A 20,276-nucleotide genomic window follows, 5' to 3' on the forward strand; every position below is an offset into this window, starting at 1 on the left:
CCATAGAGCAGTACTCCAGAAGAGGATGGACAAGCCGGTCTGTTCAGGAGACCTGTTACACTTTCTAAATATTCTGGCAATAAAACACAGCTTGGTTCACCTTCCCCACAGTATTTTCTGTGACAGTTCAAATAGAAGTTGTTTGTAATTGTGATGTGTAGATGTTTAATAGAGTTGACAACCGTTAAATTTATACGATTTCTCGTGTAACCGAAATTTGATGTTCTTCTTAGTACTCCTGTGAGTGACCACACACTTTTTATTGTCTAGAAACGATTGCGACTTTTCACACCGTACAGATAGCTTGTCTAAACCGTTTTGCAATTTGTTTTAAACTTCTGATGACTTTACTAGACGGTAAATGACAGCATCGTATGCAAACAATGTGGGAGGGCTGCTCAGATTGTATCATATATAAAAACAAAGATGATGTGACTTACCAAACGAAAGTGCTGGCAGGTCGATAGACACACAAACATACACACAAAATTCGAGCTTTCGCAACCAACGGTTGGTTCGTCAGGAAAGAGGGAAGGAGAGGGGAAGATGAAAGGATGTCGGTTTTAAGGGAGAGGGTAAGGAGTCATTCCAATCCGGGGAGCAGAAAGACTTACCTTAGGGGGAAAAAAGGACAGGTATACACTCGCACGCGCGCCCACACACACACACACACACACACACACACACACACACACACACACACACACACACACATCCGTCCGCAAATACACAGACACAAGCAGACATTTGTAAAGGCAAAGAGTTTGGGCAGAGATGTCAGTCGAGGCGGAAGTACAGAGGCGAAGATGTTGTTGAAAGACAGGTGAGGTATGAGCGGCGGCAAATTGAAATTAGCGGAGATTGAGGCCTGGCGGATAACGAGAAGAGAGGATATACTGAAGGGCAAGTTCCCATCTCCGGAGTTCTGACAGGTTGGTGTTAGTGGGAAGTATCCAGATAACCCGGACGGTGTAACACTGTGCCAAGATGTGCTGGCCGTGAACCGAGGCATGTTTAGCCACAGGGTGATCCTCATTACCAACAAACACTGTCTGCCTGTGTCCATTCCTGCGAATGGACAGTTTGTTGCTGGTCATTCCCACATAGAATGCGTCACAGTGTAGGCAGGTCAGTTGGTAGATCACGTGGGTGCTTTCACACGTGGCTCTGCCTTTGATCGTGTACACCTTCCGGGTTACAGGACTGGAGTAGGTGGTGGTGGGAGGGTGCATGGGACAGGTTTTACACCGGGGGCGGTTACAAGGGTAGGAGCCAGAGGGTAGGGTAGGTGGTTTGGGGATTTCATAGGGACGAACTAAGAGGTTACGAAGGTTAGGTGGACGGCGGAAAGACACTCTTGGTGGAGTGGGGAGGATTTCATGAAGGATGGATCTCATTTCGGGGCAGGATTTGAGGAAGTCGTATCCCTGCTGGAGAGCCACATTCAGAGTCTGATCCAGTCCCGGAAAGTTTGGTATAGATTTATTGATGACGTCTTCATGATCTGGACTCACAGTGAAGCACAACTCCAGAATTTCCTCTCCAACCTCAACTCCTTTGGTTCCATCAGATTCACCTGGTCCTACTCCAGATCCCATGCCACTTTCCTTGACGTTGACCTCCACCTGTCCAATGGCCAGCTTCACATGTCCGTCCACATCAAACCCACCAACAAGCAACAGTACCTCCATTATGACAGCTGCCACCCATTCCACATCAAACGGTCCCTTCCCTACAGCCTAGGTCTTCGTGGCAAACGAATCTGCTCCAGTCCGGAATCCCTGAAGCATTACACCAACAACCTGAAAACAGCTTTCGCATCCTGCAACTACCCTCCCGACCTGGTACAGAAGCAAATAACCAGAGCCACTTCCTCATCCTCTCAAACCCAGAACCTCCCACAGAAGAACCACAAAAGTGCCCCACTTGTGACAGGATACTTTCCGGGACTGGATCAGATTCTGAATGTGGCTCTCCAGCAGGGATACGACTTCCTCAAATCCTGCCCTCAAATGAGATCCATCCTTCATGAAATCCTCCCCACTCCACCAAGAGTGTCTTTCCGCCATCCACCTAACCTTCGTAACCTCTTAATTCATCCCTATGAAATCCCCAAACCACCTTCCCTACCCTCTGGCTCCTACCCTTGTAACCGCCCCCGGTGTAAAACCTGTCCCATGCACCCTCCCACCACCACCTACTCCAGTCCTGTAACCCGGAAGGTGTACACGATCAAAGGCAGAGCCACGTGTGAAAGCACCCACGTGATGTACCAACTGACCTGCCTACACTGTGACGCATTCTATGTGGGAATGACCAGCAACAAACTGTCCATTCGCATGAATGGACACAGGCAGACAGTGTTTGTTGGTAATGAGGATCACCCTGTGGCTAAACATGCCTCGGTGCACGGCCAGCACATCTTGGCACAGTGTTACACCGTCCGGGTTATCTGGATACTTCCCACTAACACCAACCTATCCGAACTCCGGAGATGGGAACTTGCTCTTCAATATATCCTCTCTTCCCGTTATCCACCAGGCCTCAATCTCCGCTAATTTCAAGTTGCCGCCACTCACACGTCACCCGTCATTCAACAACATCTTTGCCTCTGCACTTCTGCCTCGACTGACATCTCTGCCCAAACTCTTTGTCTTTAAATGTGTCTGCTTGTGTCTGTATATGTGTGGATGGATATGTGTGTGTGTGCGAGTGTATACCCGTCCTTTTTTCCCCCTAAGGTAAGTCTTTCCGCTCCCGGGATTGGAATGACTCCTTACCGTCTCCCTTAAAACCCACATCCTTTCGTCTTTCCCTCTCCTTCCCTCTTTCCTGATGAGGCAACAGTTTGTTGCGAAAGCTTGAATTTTGTGTGTATGTTTGTGTTTGTTTGTGTGTCTATCGACCTGCCAGCGCTTTAGTTTGGTAAGTCATATATATATATATATATATATATATATATATATATATATCTAACGGTGTCAATCTTGTAGATTTTGAATTCTGTTAAATATCACGTGCTTTTTTCTTCTGCCAACAGTGTCCTGACTTGATACATGTTAATGTATGTGGTACAAAACTCTCAATGTAAAGCTGTTTCGGTATATACTCAGTCCAGTGTATTCTATTTCTGGTGTTGCGGGCACGAACATCTCTGCGTATTGTCCGAACGGAGAGTGACGGTATCGTATGTTCATTTCTTTAAAAGGTAATCGACACGATTCCCTACCGTTAATGCTCGTTACTGTCCCGCGTACCCCGTTTTCTCTCTCCTCCTCCTCCTTCGACACCCCCCCCCCCACCCCCTTTCCCTCTTTCTGTCTCGACAAAATACGGAGACGGTCGCATTTGCAGGGTTTTGTCTTCTCGGAAGAGCTGGAGGACTTTTGACGTTACTGTTGCAGATCGCATGAAGGACGCGGTGGTGGCGAAGCTGAGCGCGCAGTGCGAGGAGCTGTACGCCGAGGTGATGAAGCTCTTCCAGAAGGAGCTGCTGCACGCCCTGTGGGACCGCGACTGGCTGCCGACGGTGGGTCTCGCACCTTATCACAACTAATTCCCTCAGCAGTGCCCACTTTTATTTGACTCCGTCAGTTTGTCTGTTTCGTTCGACTGCTCTTCGGAGTTCTTTGCCGTCTCTGACAAAATTGCGGTGTCGGCAAACCTCGAAGATTTTATTTCTTCTCTGTGAACTTTAAATCTGTTTCCAAATTTCTGCTTCGTTTTGTCGACTCCCTGTTCGCCGTACGGACGGAATGACGTCAGAGGTAGACTGCGACCCTTTTCGACGGCTGCTTCCCTTTAGTGTACTCAGATTTTTAAGACTGCTGTCGAGTGTCTGTGAGAGTCGTAGACATTGTTTTCCTACCTGTAAGCACTCTTTCCTTTTAGATTTCGAAGAGTGTAGTCCGGTCAGTGTAGCCACAAGCATTTTTTAAAATCGTGGTTTGCGTTTCATTAAACTCTCTTCGAAGATGTGTAGGTCAGTATTGGCTCACACAGTCTTACGTTTCTCCAGAACCTAAACTGATCTTCCACAAGGTCAACTTCCTCTTGTTTTGCCATTCTTCTCTAAATAATTTTACAGCTGTGATTTATTAAAATGAAACTGGTAGTTTGGCAGTATTCATACATGCCAGCACCTGCCTTTCTGAGAATAGGAATTACTATATTCTTTTTGAATTCTGGGGTTGTGTAACCTTTCTCGTACGAGGACAGTTTGACAAGTCTAGTAAATTCCAGTAAAAGAATGTAACATTTACGTCGCACCTTCGCAGTCAATAAGCTGGATCGTTTCGAGCATTGTGTAAACAATTTGGACGGTGTACGGCTCGTCGTCGACGGCCGTACGAATCGGTCGGTGTGTCGACTGCGGTGTAAAATGCAGAAAACGGAGCTTTGTGCTGTTACTTAACATTTTCGTTTGACAGTTTAGACTGCCACACAAATTGAAATAGAATTGGTTGAAGTTCAGGCAGACTCTGCACCATCATTGAAGACCATTTACTTTTGGATTAATGAATTTAAATGTGGTCAGGCAGGCACTAAAGACAAAGCCCGTTCCGGCCATCCGGTTGAGGTCACCACGAAGGAAACAGTTGGCAAAATCTGTGATCGGTTAATGAAAGACTGACGAATAAAAATTCGTGAGATTGCCCAGACTGGGGGCATCTCAGTGGTGTGAGTGCATAATATCCTGCATAGAGAATTGGCTACGAAGCAGCTGTGTGTGGGGTGGTTGCAGTGATTACTCACAGTCTACCAAAAGTGCCTCCAGCACAACATTTCGACAGTGTCTGTCAATTTGTGACTGTCGATGAAACCTGGATCTGTCATTACACACCAAAGTCAAAATGGCAGTCAAAACAATGCACGAAGGATGGTGAAAGTGCACTGAAGAAAGCAAATGCCATTTTGTTAGCGGGTAAGGTAATGGCCAATGTTGTTTTGGGAATCCTCATAGATTAATTGGAAAGGTAGAACCGTAACTGGACTCTACCACGAATCATTGTCGGATCGCTTGAAACTTAAGTTGTCTGAAAAACACCGCAGTTAGCTCAAAAAGAAATGCTCTTTCATCAGGATGTTGCACCATCCCACACATCAGCGATAATAATGACGAAATTGCACGAATTGGGTTTTGAATTTGCTCCTCGTCCCCTCTATTCTTCCTGTTCCCTAACTTCAAACTTTGTCTTGCCGGGGACAAATTTGAGTCCCTCAAAGGAGACTGTCGAGAAGTAAGGTGAGTAGTTTACAAAACAAACATATTTTCTTGTAGTTGTGATGACGGATCAAAAATACCCTCAGGAATTGTAAAACTACTATGGACAATATGGCCACACAAATGAAGAATTCAATTTATTCATCTTCAAACAGAGGGAAACACACAACTACATCAGACGCATTCACTTCGATGATGCTGACAAATTTCATTAAAGTTCACGGACTCCAAAAACCCACCGATACTTGAGTATTTTCATTCCAACGAAATATTTCCCTCGGTACGCTGTTAATCACTTCGTAGTCAGACTTCCCGTACTCGTGATTGACAGCTCTTTCACTATACGTTCACTTGACTGAGTGCGCCTCACTATGGCTCTCAGGTGCTCTGTACTCACTCACACTGCCGTCGTGACCCGACACTGCCCCGAGGGCCGGAAAAAAGGCAGGAGACTGCAAAAAGTCTTATAAGCTGAGGCTTACCAGCTACTCACTTCTACTAGGTGATTCGTTGTCAAAGATATTGATTACAATATCTTACTTCTTCACCCTTAATTGTTTCACAAAATGCAATTTTGACAGAATAACAGCTCAAAATCCCATGGCAATTACAAATACCCCATCTAGATCAAAAGAAAACAATAACACGAACCATTCAATCGACCGTCTGACTTTGTTACAGTTTTCAGCACGACAGTGCTCCAACTCACTCACACACTAAAAGTTTACGGTAGATATCAAAGTGGTAAGCAATTATTAACAGAAAAGTCACACAAATTAGAAATACCGATAACACGTAGAAAGATAAGACGTACTATAAAAACTCGGTAAATATGGGATAATATATGGAGCAAATGATAAAAAGTGTGCTCTTGTGTAATTACGTTCAGTTAACCGTGTGGATCATTCGAAAGTGTAAATTGTGCCGTGTATTTTCTGTACGTGTAGTATGTCAAATGTAAATAGACAACTGTTTGGCAACTTTCTTTTGAAAGCACAAATGTGTGAATAACAGATATTAACTCGTTGAAGACGTAATGTGTGTATATTGCAAGCATAGATATTGTTTTAAAGCTAAAATTACCAGTTAGTGCTCACAGACTGCTTCAGTAAGAGACGAATTCGAGTGAGAACGTTTTCCGCCAATATCCCATTACTAAACGAGACTTTAATACACGATAGGGAATTAGACGTGATAACCATTTTTAATAAAACTTTCTGCCGTAAGGGAGACTAGGAAATAAATGACAAAATACGCACTTACATTACCGGTACGTCACATTTCTTTAAACACTGTACTCTGCTTACATTCACTGCATACACAAATACCCGAAGTTCTTGTCGTACCGGACTGTGGTAACTCGCTACAGACGTGCGGCGTCTGACGTCGCGACGGCTCCGTGCGGCAGCTCGTTGCCAGTCGCGTGTGCTCGGGTGGCACCGGTCGTGCAGAGGCTTTCCTACCCACCTCTGTCGACACGTTCAGTGAGTCGAGTTGCTTCCGTGTAGACTTTTGTCATCGAGCGGACGAGCAGACATTATACTGCTGCAGGGATGACATTTTCGGTAGTGCCGAGTGCGGTCGGCCAAGAATACGACGCCTCTCGCTAGCGCGCTTCTCGTGCACCCGACGTTGTCTCGCCCGTTCGCTTAGACTCTGCGGAGGCGTCGGCTGCCGCTGTGCGAGCTCCGACTGTACCGTACGTGCGTGTGCGACAGGCGCGTCACCCCTGCCGCCCGAGTGACGACTGCGTGAAATACTCGAGAAAACACCGTCACGTAATCTCGAAACATCCGTGCGCGGCACGTTAATTAGCTTTCTTTGACTGGCCCTACTTGCACAGTGGAGCAGAATGACCTGTGTCGACTGGCACTTCCGAGAGTCCTCCGTATGTAGGGTGTTTCGCAAAGGACTTTACGACTTCAAAATTTCGCTTAAATTTATTGAAAGAAGATAAAGAGCTGGGTATAGTGATATTATGTAGGAAAACGCACAAAGTTTTTTTACCTCAAACACGTCCCATCGGAAGCCAATTTCTTCCCAAACTCGCCGTAGCATTGCAGGTGAAACTTGCTCGGTGGTTGCAGAAATTCTTGCTCTAAGTTCAGGTAGAGAAGCCGGCACAGGAGGTAAAAACACTATATCCTCAATGAATCGTCGTAAAAAAAAAATTCGAACGGTGTCACGTCTGGCGAACGTATGGACCACGCGGTTGGCGCATCGCGGGCAATACGTCGACCTGGAAAGTGGTCGCTGAGAATCACCCGGACATCAGCCAGGTGGTGGGGTGGTGCACCGTCTCGCACGACGTAAAAATTTAGTTCTCAGTCATCCTCGTCGATCTGTTGTTGTAACGTATCTGGGTGGACTGTCCTGTTGACGGTTCTCTCACGGAAATAAAAGGGCTGTACACCCTGTTTCTACAAAACATCGGTACAGAAATTACACTGAACCGTTGTCACATACTTCGATTCTTCAAACCGAAAAACACAGCTAGTACTGTTGTGTCCAGTGAAGGCAGCCAGTGAGGCGACACACTGCCGCTAGCACTCCGGCACTAGTCGACTACACGAGACAATACTTAATGTGTTTACCTACAAATTGACACTGCAATCGCCTCTGCCAGTACTGTGAATTAATTTACATTAACTTTCAAAGTTGTTAGGTCTTCTTTGAAACACCTCGTATTTCTAACGTACACTGACCAGTAGTCCAAATACGGCTCTGTCGAAAATGCTCCCGTCACTCGTTCTGTCGTAAAAGCACAACGTTTTTAAAACTGTCTTCGCTTGGGCATTACTGCTGCTGCTTAACCTGGCATATAATATTTCACACTAATAAACAGCTTTTTATGTATGGAAACATTGGCAAATTTGACGAAATGATGTTTTCTTTTACTTCTTCGCTGCACGAACTGTTCGTGACTAATTGTGCAGTGTTGTCATTTTCTTCACTCGTCCCTCGCTTTGAATATCTTGCGCAGTTGTCTTTTCTTTCTCTAGTTCCCGACATGTCCACTTCCCATTTATATCGATTCTTCTTCTGTCACCGTGCCTCGCTTGCACGCACACTCGAAGTTTGTTCGTGTCATCGTTATTCACATTCGTTCTGCTACATTTTTCAAAATCGAGTGTATTCGAAACGGGTGGGTTTTGCAGTCACTTTTCTTCATCCGTGCTCTTCCTCTATACAAGGGAATCTCTTATTTGTCCTAACTCTTTTTTTTCTCATTTGAGCAGGCTCTGACTCCTTCTCTTTGACAGAACACATGTATTTTAAACAGTTACTTGCTTTGTGTAATTTGTCTTTTTCTTGCTTTTCCAGTTGATATGTCTTTCTCATAACACAGAGATTTACTTTCAAACAGTTACATATATTCTTCAATTCAGAACTGTTAGGTCTGGTAATGGAGCTGCAATGAAACATTGTTTGCGTACATCTACTGTAGTATGTCTACGTGTACGTGTGTGTGTGTGGGGGGGGGGGGTATTATATTGGATAATGTTCTGATGTTTATCTTGTTTTTCTTCGTTCCTGCTCTCTCTTCTGTAATTACACCTCCTGGCTTGACAAATGCCATTTTCGAGGCAGCATCTACCACTCTGTTTTCTAGTTGGGACCCCCGTACGTCTTCTGCATGTACAGCTGCAAATACTTCAAATAATATTGCAAGATTGCTCGTGCTCAGTAGCCCAGCATTAGAAGCACTCGATACTTTTAAAACGGCGTCTTTTGATTCTCCTCACTCGTATTCCTTTTCTGAATTGGTCACAATTCCTTCATTAACTGTAACATTTTCTGTAGATTTGTCATTTACCTTAACACTGTATTGTTATTTATTTCATTCTATTCACTAACTGCTTTGCATCATTACACACATCATTGATTAATTCTTTATTTCTGTAGTCATATTTCATTCCAATGTTGTGTGGTAAGTTCTTTATAATTTGGAATGGCACGTTTTGCCTCTCAGTAGTAGTATTTGTGCACGAGCGGAAACTAATCCACTTATTCACGGTTCTCATTCCTCTCTCTGCTGTTTTGATGTTGCGGTCTACGCATTTCTTCCTCTCCTCGCAGTGCGACACGGCACGTCCGATCGCGTACAAAATTTCTGCACTGTTGTCCCTCTGCTCTCTGGACCTCGCTTCGTCTCCCGCCTGTGCTCGCACGAGTTGCCGTATCTGTCACGGTCTGGCTGTAACCTTCTCACAGAGCCACCTCTTTCCTCTCGTCTGTCATTCTGCATTTCGTGCAACTAATTGTCAGCCGCATCACCGAGGTGCCGGCCTCCGTATTTGTGGTTTCGGTAGTTCGGCTCGCGTTATTCCCACTGTAATTGTGGCCTTCCCGTCGTGCTCTCTACACGTGTTAAAATCAGTGTTCCTCGCTCTTCTTTTTCAACCGCGAAACCGTACGTCACACCTCCGTATCGAGCCGACACACGGTCCGGTGCCCGTCTTATTTAATGTTTCCTCACTCGTTCTCGTTTCGTAGTATCTGTTTAGTTCTAGTGACTTTTCCGATGTGCCAACCGGCAGACTGTTCCATCTGTCCATTATGTGCTCATTTCAGTTTATCCGTGACCACCTCTTTCATTTCCTGTAACCAATATTTCTCTACGTAAGGTTTTTCAAACTTATCGTACGTCATCCCGGCTAAATTCAGGGAATCGGCCCTGTCGGCTGCAGCTCTTGTTTTGTGCCTGCCCGTATCCGTGGTATCACTGTTTCAAGCCTTCAGCTGTGGTCTTCCTCCCATTTGGAATGTGTAGAAATTCCTACTGAAATTTTGTACTTCTTCCAAACTGGTGAATACTGCGTTATTTGCTCTCGTATTGAGGTTTCCAGTTGCTTTCTGTGAAATATATCCTCAAAGTTATTGTCGTTAGTTGTCAGTGTCCTAGCAGTCATGAATTCCATCTAGAATGTGGAGATTTTTACTAATCCGGTTACCTCTTCTGCTATGTTTTTTTTGTTCATTCTGTACAGAGATTAACTGTGGGCTGAACTGGTTATAAATTTTGCTGCAATCCCTCACAGCTGCTTCAACTTGCAGGAGGCTTTGTTCTTACACTTGCTCACGTCCCCCTATTTTTGGATCGCTCACTCGACTTTGCCACGAAATCTGCCTCCCGAGTTTTTACTCGTTTCATTTTAGCAACATATTTCTCAATCTTTATATCGAGTTGTCTAATAGTTTCGTCTATCTTTTTATCTAATCCTGTGAAGTAGGATGTGCTCTTCTCTGTCCATTCCGTTATTGTCATTTTGCCGTCTTCGACGTGTCGCGATGTGACGTTTAGTACCACTGTAATCCCCCGTCTCTTCTGCTCGGCGACGACATTCACTGTTTCACACGTGCGTCCCCTCTCCTACACGTGTCAGTAATTGTCACAATTTACGCACCTGGTGCGTAGCTCCTCGTGGGCTCACACAGTTCAGTACAGTTCATTTCCACATTCGTTAAATTTGCAACAGCTTCTCGAGACTGTACGCCATTTGCGAACTCTCTGCCTAACGTTCGGCAGTCGCACTACGGGAGAGAGACTTATTTTACTGAGGAACCGATCGGTAAAGTTGGTAAGGTTCCTCTGGTATAAAGGATGCCCTCCTTTAATTTAATTTCTTCATCTCGAGACAGTGGAAATTGTGCCTAGCTATATTGGCCTGTCACTTTGAGAAAACTGACATTTTAAAGATTGTGCGCTTTAAGAAAGCCACTAACAGTTCTACATTCCTGTTCTGAAGAAATATTTCCCGCAGTGCACTTCGTAATCCGACTTTGTGTACTCTGATTCACAGCCCCGCTACTGCCCTCACGCGCTCACTACTGACTCGTAGTATTGTTATCGTGACTTGACAGTGCCGTGTCTGCCAGAAAAAGACCGGCGGTGACAGAAAGTTGTGGAAGCCGAGGCTAGTCAGCTGGTACCTGCTAGTCGGTAGTTCACTGGTGAGGGTGTGTTACAGTACCTTACGAGGGGCCTTATTCGGCTCGGGTCCTTCAGTGGTACGGTAAATTCTTTTCACAGTATCACATTCTCGTATACTTTCTCTTGCTTTTTCGTAATACTATCTCCGTGTCTCCTCCCTCTGTATTCCTTCAGACACTATTTTCTTTCCTCCGTTTAGTACTGGCTCGCCGTCTGAGGTCTTAGGATTCGTACAGCTGCTTCTGTTATCTGTGAAGGTCTCTAATTTTCCTGTATGCGGTATCTATCTTTGTAACAATGTAGGCAACTTTCTAATACCGTGATATTAAATACGTAATCTAACAATTTTTCTGGTCGCTAATTGTTAAACATTTTAACTTCTTCTATTTTATATAGGACTCGGTCATAATGATCTTCTAACGTAGTTGACCTAGTGACGGTTGTAGTTTCACTTGCTTTATTCGCTTTTGTTTTTGTGAGGAGTGGCTGCTTTTTGAATGTGCAATACAACTTGTAGTATCTCTTAGTAACATTCACATTGACATTAAATACTACTGTTATTTTGCAGTTACACGTTTTGCATTTTCACACACGTCTTCCTGCCTTCATATTTTTCCAGGTCGCCGGAAAGCAAGCTGCTTACCACGGTATTTCGCAGTACTATCAGAGCCTCGTCTGCAAGAGCAACAAGAGTGTCGGGGAGGAAATCGCTCGGCTGGAGGTGAGCTGCCGTCTCGTCTAGAGCACTGCTGCTCCAGATGTGTCGTAGGCTTAATGTCGTTTGTGAAGGGAGATGAAAGGATTCTAGAATCTCTTTGTGAAAAGTTGAGTATCCCGATTTAGTCACACAAAATTAACAGAATAACACCGATAACACTCTGTACGTCTTGTGGAATGGCAGTCTGCTTTGTTTTAGAGAGAGAATCCCAGTGTAGAAATGCACTAATCGCTCGCCACAGAGTGTCGAAGTCGCAATTTGGCGATTGACTCCGGTATCGTAACTCTTACGCGGACTTCATTTCGTCGAGGGTCCGGATGAGACCGCACCGTCTCCTTTTGGTGCCCGCTATCGGATACTGCCTTCCTCTCCACTAAACTCGCCAGTGTTTCTCCTGCACGTGTTCTGATGTCTTCTGTCCACCTTCCGTTAGGTGATTGCCTCGGTCTTGTCTTATCTGTTGTCCATTCGTGTCCTGCTGCCTCTGTTTAATTTTCATTACTCTCTAAATTATATCTTGCACCCCAGTCTTCTCCCTGATCATCAGTTTGTTTTCCTGTCTCCACTAGCGATTTTTAGTACTCGTCTCTGAGTGGCCAGTAAAAGTCTGTGTCACTACTGCAAGTCAGAATTTATTGTAAATGTTTTATTTGATACATATCAGAATCCTACTTTTCTAAACTCTTGCTTAGTTTGTCTGAAGCTCTCCAATAAATTTTTACTCTTAATTAATTAATTATTTTTTTGTATCAGTCCAGCCATCCAGAATGCAAAACCCCTCGACAGATTCTGTGACTTAATTCTCGACTTAGTATTTTTTCAGTGTCGTCATTGTACATTATTTTAGTCTCGCTGTAGTCTACTCCGGTTACTTTGTTCACTGTCGAAGTCCACCTGCATCGCAGGTAAGCAGAACGCTGTCACCCACACGTCAGTGGCAGCTCTTCACATTCGTGAGTGAAGCCTGTGGCAAATTTCCACAAGTGCTGCCGAGAATAGTTTCGGCGTTGTGGAATTTCGTTGCCCGATTGCTCTTCGATCGTGAATCTCTCGCTATCCTGACGAAGCTGTAGCGTATTCCGTACTGTCCCTCAGTATATTGTTCTCGAAGCAAAAATTTTGAATCCCACCCGGTGTGACGATTCGTACTGATCGTGTAATTTTGTTCACAGCTTGCTACGTACAGTTCTGAAACCGGTTAGTTCCTATGCTCGATTAAAGCGCAGTGATTTTTCTACGCAGTCAGTAATAGTTCAGTGCGTATCTCGTACGTTACAGAGGGAAGTTTAATATCCGGCACCGAATCCGATTCCCTGCACGTACCGAGCATCGATAAGGAGAACGTGTCGGAGGTATTAGGACGACATACTCCGATCACGGCTAGCTCCCGTTCGGAGCCCTGCCGTGGCCCTTACTGTTTCGGATATAGCCGGCTGCGTACGAGAGTATGCCGTGGCGTGGCTCCCCGAAGGTAGTCTCACGGGAGTCTTCGAAGCCTTAAATTACGTGCCACCGAACGGTAGAGGTATGACCTCGCCTGCACTGTGTTTGTGATTTGGATTGCTTCCCCAACTGTAATCTTAAACGTAGATGACTTTACTGCACTTTGGACTCGTTTTTCATTAGCAGTTCATTTTGTAAACTCCGTTGTCAACTTTCGAAGTGGCCTGTCGTTCCAGTAGTGAGTCTGTGGCGTACGATGTCTCGTCTCTCTCCTTTCTTGTAAACTAAAACTGTTCCAGTTTCGGAGAATGTTCCCCCACCCCAGACATTCTGTAAATTGTATTAAAAATTCCTTCGGTACAGGTGTCCCTCTAGCTTTAATCGTGTCTGTCGAAACACGTCGCCTCGCGTTCCGTTCCTCGTACGACTTTGTAAACGTAGTAAGGTATTACCTCGGTTATTCGAGTCGTCAACTGTGTGCATTTCTGATTTGCCTCTCAAAGTGGATAAACGTTTAAACGAATGTTAGAAATGTTCTTACGATTTCACTCTCGGTGTAATGTCACTCCTCTCACGTAACGAGACGGTACTCGACATAATGTTCTGTTTTGTTTTCTTAATACTCTTAATGTTTTCAGTAGTTTCTCTTATTGAACTTCCGTTTTTCATTCTCGTGTTGTTTTTAAGATTCGTACTGTGTAATTTTTTTAATTCAGCTCGTTCTGTCGTAGATGTAATACTTCACGAGGAGATATAGCCTAGTTCTATTTGAGATTTTCTCCTATCGTCTTTTGCGGTTTGCATAAGTACCGTTTTTAAATATTTTCCCCTTTCGTCTGTCTCCGCATAATATTCTTTTTTCAAGTTCCGAAACAGTGTGGTATAACTCCCTATTGTCGAATAAATTGACATAATTTGTTTCAGTTTTCTTATCCGATTAGTACACTTCTTTGGCTACGTGTATATTTTTCTCGACAGTTTACCAGTTTGTAATCGCGATCTGCCACGTCCTGTACAGTGCCTTTACTGTACTGAAGTGAGACAGAGTTGATAAAATTAGTAAATAGTGAGACAGGATTACTGACCAGTACTTAAGTTGTGAGGCAAAATGTGTAGTACTGCAGACACGCTCGTGGAGTGATAACAGAAAGGAGTGTCGGGGCCTTCACACCTCCTCGGCCTCTACGACGGGCGAGTCTGTCTCGTCCCCAGCTGTGACTTCTGACTTATCGTGCTCCACCTGTGGTGCTGACGGTTTCTCTCACAACCACTGGCCGCCCGTACTGTGTGATATTTGTAAACTCCAGAGTGAGAGAGCAGGGAGAATCTTACGTATAATCTTCGACGAGAAAATTAAAAACAACAGGATCTCAAACAGAATAGTAGTACTTGCTTTAACAATAAGCGAAAGTAATTCTGTACTCGTCTCCAGCTCGAGGGGACGACCTGTAGTCGTTCTTCGTAAAGGTTATTACAAATGTCCTGTGGCAGCTACACACGCAATCTGTTCACGGAATTTCCGGGTACGTAAAACGTGAAACGAGCGAAATGCCGGCGTGTCGAAAGACGGCGACTGCGTACGTCGCAATTTGTCGAACCTCGTTCCCGTAGAATAACACGTCGTGCCTGTCGGGGGTGGGTAGCTGTACGACACACAGTTAGGCGCGGTGTGTTATGTTGCGGGAACAGTGTTTTGGGGAAATGTGACATATGTAGTAATTTTAATTCTGACGTGCTCACACATTCTTCTTTTTGTATTTTATGTACCTGGAAATTCGATGGAAAAATTTTGTTTGTAGCTGGCACAAGATTGTAATAACCTCTGTGAAGATCTGAAGGCTGTAAGTTTTTTATAGCAATCTCAGTTAAGTACTTCTTCTCTTAAGCAATCCGTAGTAATTGTCGAAAGTCCTTGCACGAATGTGCTTGTGTCGTAATAAGAAAGGAGAGTGCACCCACACAGAGTTAGGGAAACACACAAAGGTCAGCAAACGACACACCCAGAGTGACACACTGTACCGTAATTTGCAGAAGGGGGTTTTGCAAATTTGACCTTTTGCTCGACGGTGGAGACGAACTCTGTCGGATAAGGTAATTTCGTGCTCGGTGTACGTCACTGCGTCACTTCGTGACAAAAATGGGCTACTCGGGCTACCGCACACCGTATTCTTTCTCGGCACCTCACCGACAGTAGAGAGCTGGCAGCGGTAGCCACAGAGTGGGGCAGTCTGCGGCCGCGGGAACCGGGAGACTCCCGGTCGGGAACTCGCTGCGAAGTGTGGCGCGGCGGCGTTATCTGCCGATCCCGTCTGCCGGGCCGGCGGTGACCTAGTCTCGGTCGGCAGTTGTCATTTATTGCCACCCGTACTTCGGTATTCTACCTCTGTCGACTTTGGAGTGGTCGTGTAATTAGTGTAGACACGAGACTCGATCCGAAGAAATTTTGACACTCTCGTACTGAAATTTTTGTGCCTCGTTGTCGGTGAAACTGTACGTACCGGACTCGGGTCCCTCTCGAAACTAAAGCAAAATGAGAGGTGTTGCCAGTAGAGTTTGATACGGAGAGAAACAGTAAAGCATATTGTGACAGGCAGTTAAGCTTCTGCAGTGCCGTCTGTCAGCACAGTACTGTATACGGTCGGTAATGTGTACGTAAGTTCTGTAGCAAACTTGAGAGGTGCACTCCGATGGCAGTAATCCAGTGTAATCATTGTTCCACAGCTATAAAACTCAGATATTTAACTTTCATATTATACTTAATTGTTTCTTAATTGTAGTTTATAAATGTGCAAATTTTACGGTAGTCATGAATCGACCGTACAAAGTGATGCATCTTTTTTATGTTTAATGTAGTTTGTTGTATTTCCTTTGAGAGCCTGTTAGGAGGCAGATGACAGACTTTATATGCAAGTTGTCTTTAATGTCGATGTATCATTATGTAGTGTTGTTGCAGCAACTTTTATAATTATTTTGCATTTCATTATATGGTTACTGTACAGCCTCCATAAATTTTTGCTATTGAATAGAAATAAGTTTTTGCATAACTATCTCTATTTGACAGATATTTGGCTTTTTTTTCCAGGTGTCACTGTTAGTAGAGTTTAGTAGATGCTTATCACTGTAAGAAAATATCTTGTTAAATATTCTTCATTTTTATTTCAATTGGCACACTGAAAATTCATTACTAAGTACGATCTGGCACTGCGGGGCAAAACGCGCCGATTCCTTTTGACGACAGTCGGTCGTTTGTAATTTGCTTTTCCAGGAAATGTGCAAATTTATTTCGACAATAGCCCTTCATTTTTTGAGGACTGTGAAGCATTCTGAATGGTGGCTGGGTGCAGTTTTCATCCTTATTGTCCATTACACATACAGGGAATTCCAAAAGATGGTACTCCAATCAATCTGTCTTCTTGATAACAATAGTATGAAAAGGAAACCCGTCACTAACCGTACAGCAGAGATGACGAGTCACAGATAGGCACAAAAAATAAAATTGACGGTAGGATTTCCCGGCGTAAACTATCGAAGGTTTCTCGGGTCTCCAGCTGGGTGGTAGCACCGATATATCGCGACGTTTCGGGAAGTGTCACACTACCCGTTTTCTGGTAAAGTTCAGAAGGTGGCTAGTATGACACTTCCCGAAACGTCGCGATATATCAACGCTGCCACCCGGACGGAGACCCGAGAAAACTTTGTCGACAAAAAAAGACTGTCACAAGCAAAACTTTCGGCCTGTGTTCACGTTTTTATGCATACTGTTTACTCATTCTCAAAGCTCTGCATTTATAGACTAGTGAAAACGCCAAGAAAATTATTTGGTAGCTGTTTTTTTTTTTGCACTTGATAATATTTAGAAAATGCTTTAATTAATCATCTTTTAATGTGAATTGCCATTCACTAAAGTAGATGCAGGTTCCATATTGCGGCATCGAACTACTCCGTATTGTGCCAAGTACGTACAACTTTGTCAGCTGCTGCTAGTAACTTGCAGCGGAATGTATAGCGAGAGATAAACAAAAATATTAAAGTGCCATTTTGGTGTAGAGTTTTGCTCTATTGTGTATGTTCCGAGTTGGGAATAGCTACACAGAGTGTAAAAAAGAATCGTCAGATTTAAAAAAATCGTAACTGTTCCTTATTCGAGATATTTGCGCGATCGACGTACTGTCGAGGAGTTTTACGTGGTACGTCGAAAAGAACGATGAGATTTTTAAAAAAGTTGTTGCAATTATGTTATCTGAGGTAAGGTATAAAGTACATTTTTCTTTACCGAGAACGCTATTACGGGAAGTACGTATCTCTGTGTGCTTTAGGACTTTCTTTTCCCACAGCTGGGAGAGTGATTCGAACGACAACTTCTACTGACGGGATGGGGCACTGCCACACCGGCATCCGCAAGTGCGCCACTTTTTAAATCGGTGGATCGGTCACGTCGGATCGAACGATCGGTCTTTACATTACTGGCCTCCGAGGTCATCGGGAATGACTGTACGTGATTTATTTATTGTGGTGGTTTATAAAAGACTCTGTTTACGAACAAACTGAGACATTGCGTAACAGCAGCTGTGGAAGCTGTAGCTCGAGACACGCTCACGGCATTGTGGGCACAATTTGAATACTGCATTGACATATGCCGTGCATCTCGAGGGGGTATATTGGACACCTACGAAAAGGTACGAAAAGAAACTTTTTGAGTTTCCCGTTCATCAAAAACAAAATTTATTATATATATTTATTAGTTTCAGAAGTATAGATGTGACAAATTGAATGATTCTTTTTGATACAGCCTGTGCCATATTGGTGGCTTCAGTGTGTATTCAGTTTCTCGACCAACCTCCGAAGTGTTACAGTGGCTCAAGTTTCGGGTCGTAACTGAGTCAGTACCTTGACCGTCGATCTGTCACCCTGCTGCCCTTCACGATAAGTATTATCTGGATTATTTTGTTACGATCACCTTTCCACAGTTCGTGAAGTTGTAGACTCGCTATGCAGTGCCACTCCTCGTACTGTGAGACTTCGTCTCCTTCGGCAGAGGGTTGAGGGCCGTAACGGCCTAGGTAACATTTACAATATCGTGTGCACAGATCTCTTATCAGAACGACATATCCGACGTGAACCTCAGAACGGGACAGGAGAGAACATTCCTCTTCGGCTCCTTTCCTATTCCTCGTCGTCAGTGCGGACAGTTCCTCTCATTCTCTACCTTCCAAAATGCGGCAGAGTCGTGACGCCGGAGCGTAAGCGACTCCCCCTCGCGGCACGTGGAGGAGATCGGACTGTCGCGCCTCGGCGGTGTCCCGTGCTCGTGTATCGGTGCTCCTCCGATGACCTCCACAGTGACAGAAAATCGAACTTCAAACTCCTTCCTCACCTCCTGTCCCTTCCCCCTCCCCGTTTTACCGGGGCAAGATAGCCATTCTCGGATCTAAAAAATAAAAATAAATTGTTCACATTCACGACTGAGGCTCCCTCTCGTGAAACGGGAGGTCGCAGCCGTGCCTACACGGTACAGAACTTGACGCTGTTTCCGCAGCACGCGCACGAGCTGCTGAAGGCGGCGCAGCAGCGCTCCGGGCGCCCGAGCTTCTTCCAGGACTTCGTGACCAAGGTGCAGCGCAACCTGGCCGAGGCCCGCAAGGACAACGACTTCATCTACCACGAGCGCATCCCCGATCCGAAGACGCTGCCACCCGTCGGCAAGGCGGCCCTCGCCAAGCCCTCCGCCCTGCCCGACAGGCTGAGCTCCGGCTTTAAAGGTGAGAGTCCGTATGTCGAACAGCTGTGTAGTAGACGGTGTGTATTGTGAACGGCTGCTGTCACGTGCAGAGGAAAATGGGCGAGTCCCTCCCGCCCTGAGATCTGGAGGACCTTCCCCGTCCTCCTCGAGGAAGAAAATACTAGTTCCGAAAGCTATAAAAGGGCATTTACTCGGAAAGGTCTCTTGTCGGCAATACTAATATTTCGCCTCCAGAAAGTACGTTGTGGCCAGCAGTACTGTATCGCAATAAATTTAGTTTTGACGAGTTTATTTCGATTTCGGTAGAAAGCAGTATTTGATAACATCATCTAATTGACCTAATTTCAGATTGTCATTTGTAACAGTAACGACAAAATGTCGAAGCCTCCGACGAAAAGCATCCGACGGAACCGGCTGGAATAAGGTAAGATTTGTCGGCAAATTGTACTGTTCCACTGTCTGTGGGGTTGTAGGGACACTACGTTGTATAACTTGCGAGGTTAAGTTTACAGCCCAGAAATTTGTGGGTGACAGTGTGATACGTACCGTAACACGAGTGTGGCTTATTTAACTGTCAAACAGTAAGCCGAACTCGGCGGTCGAGGAAGGAACTGCCTTCGCGACAGTCTCTCGAGTGGCGAAGGGACTGGCAGTTCCCGCTCGTCGACAGAGAACGACAGTGATTAAAGCGAGATTTTCCTCGTTATCGCTGTCGGTTTTCAGCATTTTACGTAAACCTCTGTCAACAAAAATCAGCGGAGCGTGGTGGCTGTTAGACTGGACTTTGTCATTTAGAGGCAGTAGCGGCAGATTGTATGTATGTGATAGATTTTGGACTTCAGTAAGAAGTATAATCGAAACAGTCTCGTAGTTGACAGAAATATAGGTCTACCCTGTTGTCCTCTGCCTGGAAATTGGGGTGGGGGAAGATGGTTTTGTAGCATCCATTTTGTGGAAAAGGCAGAATTTTACTAATAAGCTTCAAGGAGAAACATACTTGCTGACTGCTGAATGGTCTACTGATCCAGTTGTATGTTAGAAAAGGAAGTTTAATTATTTGTACGACTGCTGTGCGCAGATGTATAAAGACTGACGTCCAAATGTGTGGTTTCTTGACCTCCACGAACTAAACTTGTGATTTGTACAGATATGATCCATTTGTTTCATTTCAGTGCATTTAATCCATTTAATGTAATAAGTCTTACTCAAAAATTGA

The 20,276-nt window shown here is 44.8% G+C and overlaps 1 protein-coding gene across 8 annotated transcripts in view; it reads left to right on the top strand.

Annotated features, from left to right (window-relative positions):
* The window catches only part of LOC126215386 (programmed cell death 6-interacting protein), a 168,801-nt gene that overhangs the window by 24,352 nt on the left and 124,173 nt on the right, over positions 1-20,276 (top strand). For all 8 annotated transcript variants that reach the window (XM_049942088.1, XM_049942089.1, XM_049942094.1 and 5 more), the window contains exons 5-7: positions 3,405-3,529; positions 11,779-11,880; positions 18,857-19,079. In XM_049942088.1, the coding sequence (XP_049798045.1) occupies positions 3,405-3,529; positions 11,779-11,880; positions 18,857-19,079 (450 nt within the window). The remainder of the gene's footprint in view (positions 1-3,404; positions 3,530-11,778; positions 11,881-18,856; positions 19,080-20,276) is intronic.

This window comes from Schistocerca nitens, chromosome 12 (assembly GCF_023898315.1).
Source record: "Schistocerca nitens isolate TAMUIC-IGC-003100 chromosome 12, iqSchNite1.1, whole genome shotgun sequence".
In the NCBI taxonomy this organism is placed as follows: Eukaryota; Metazoa; Arthropoda; class Insecta; order Orthoptera; family Acrididae; genus Schistocerca; species Schistocerca nitens.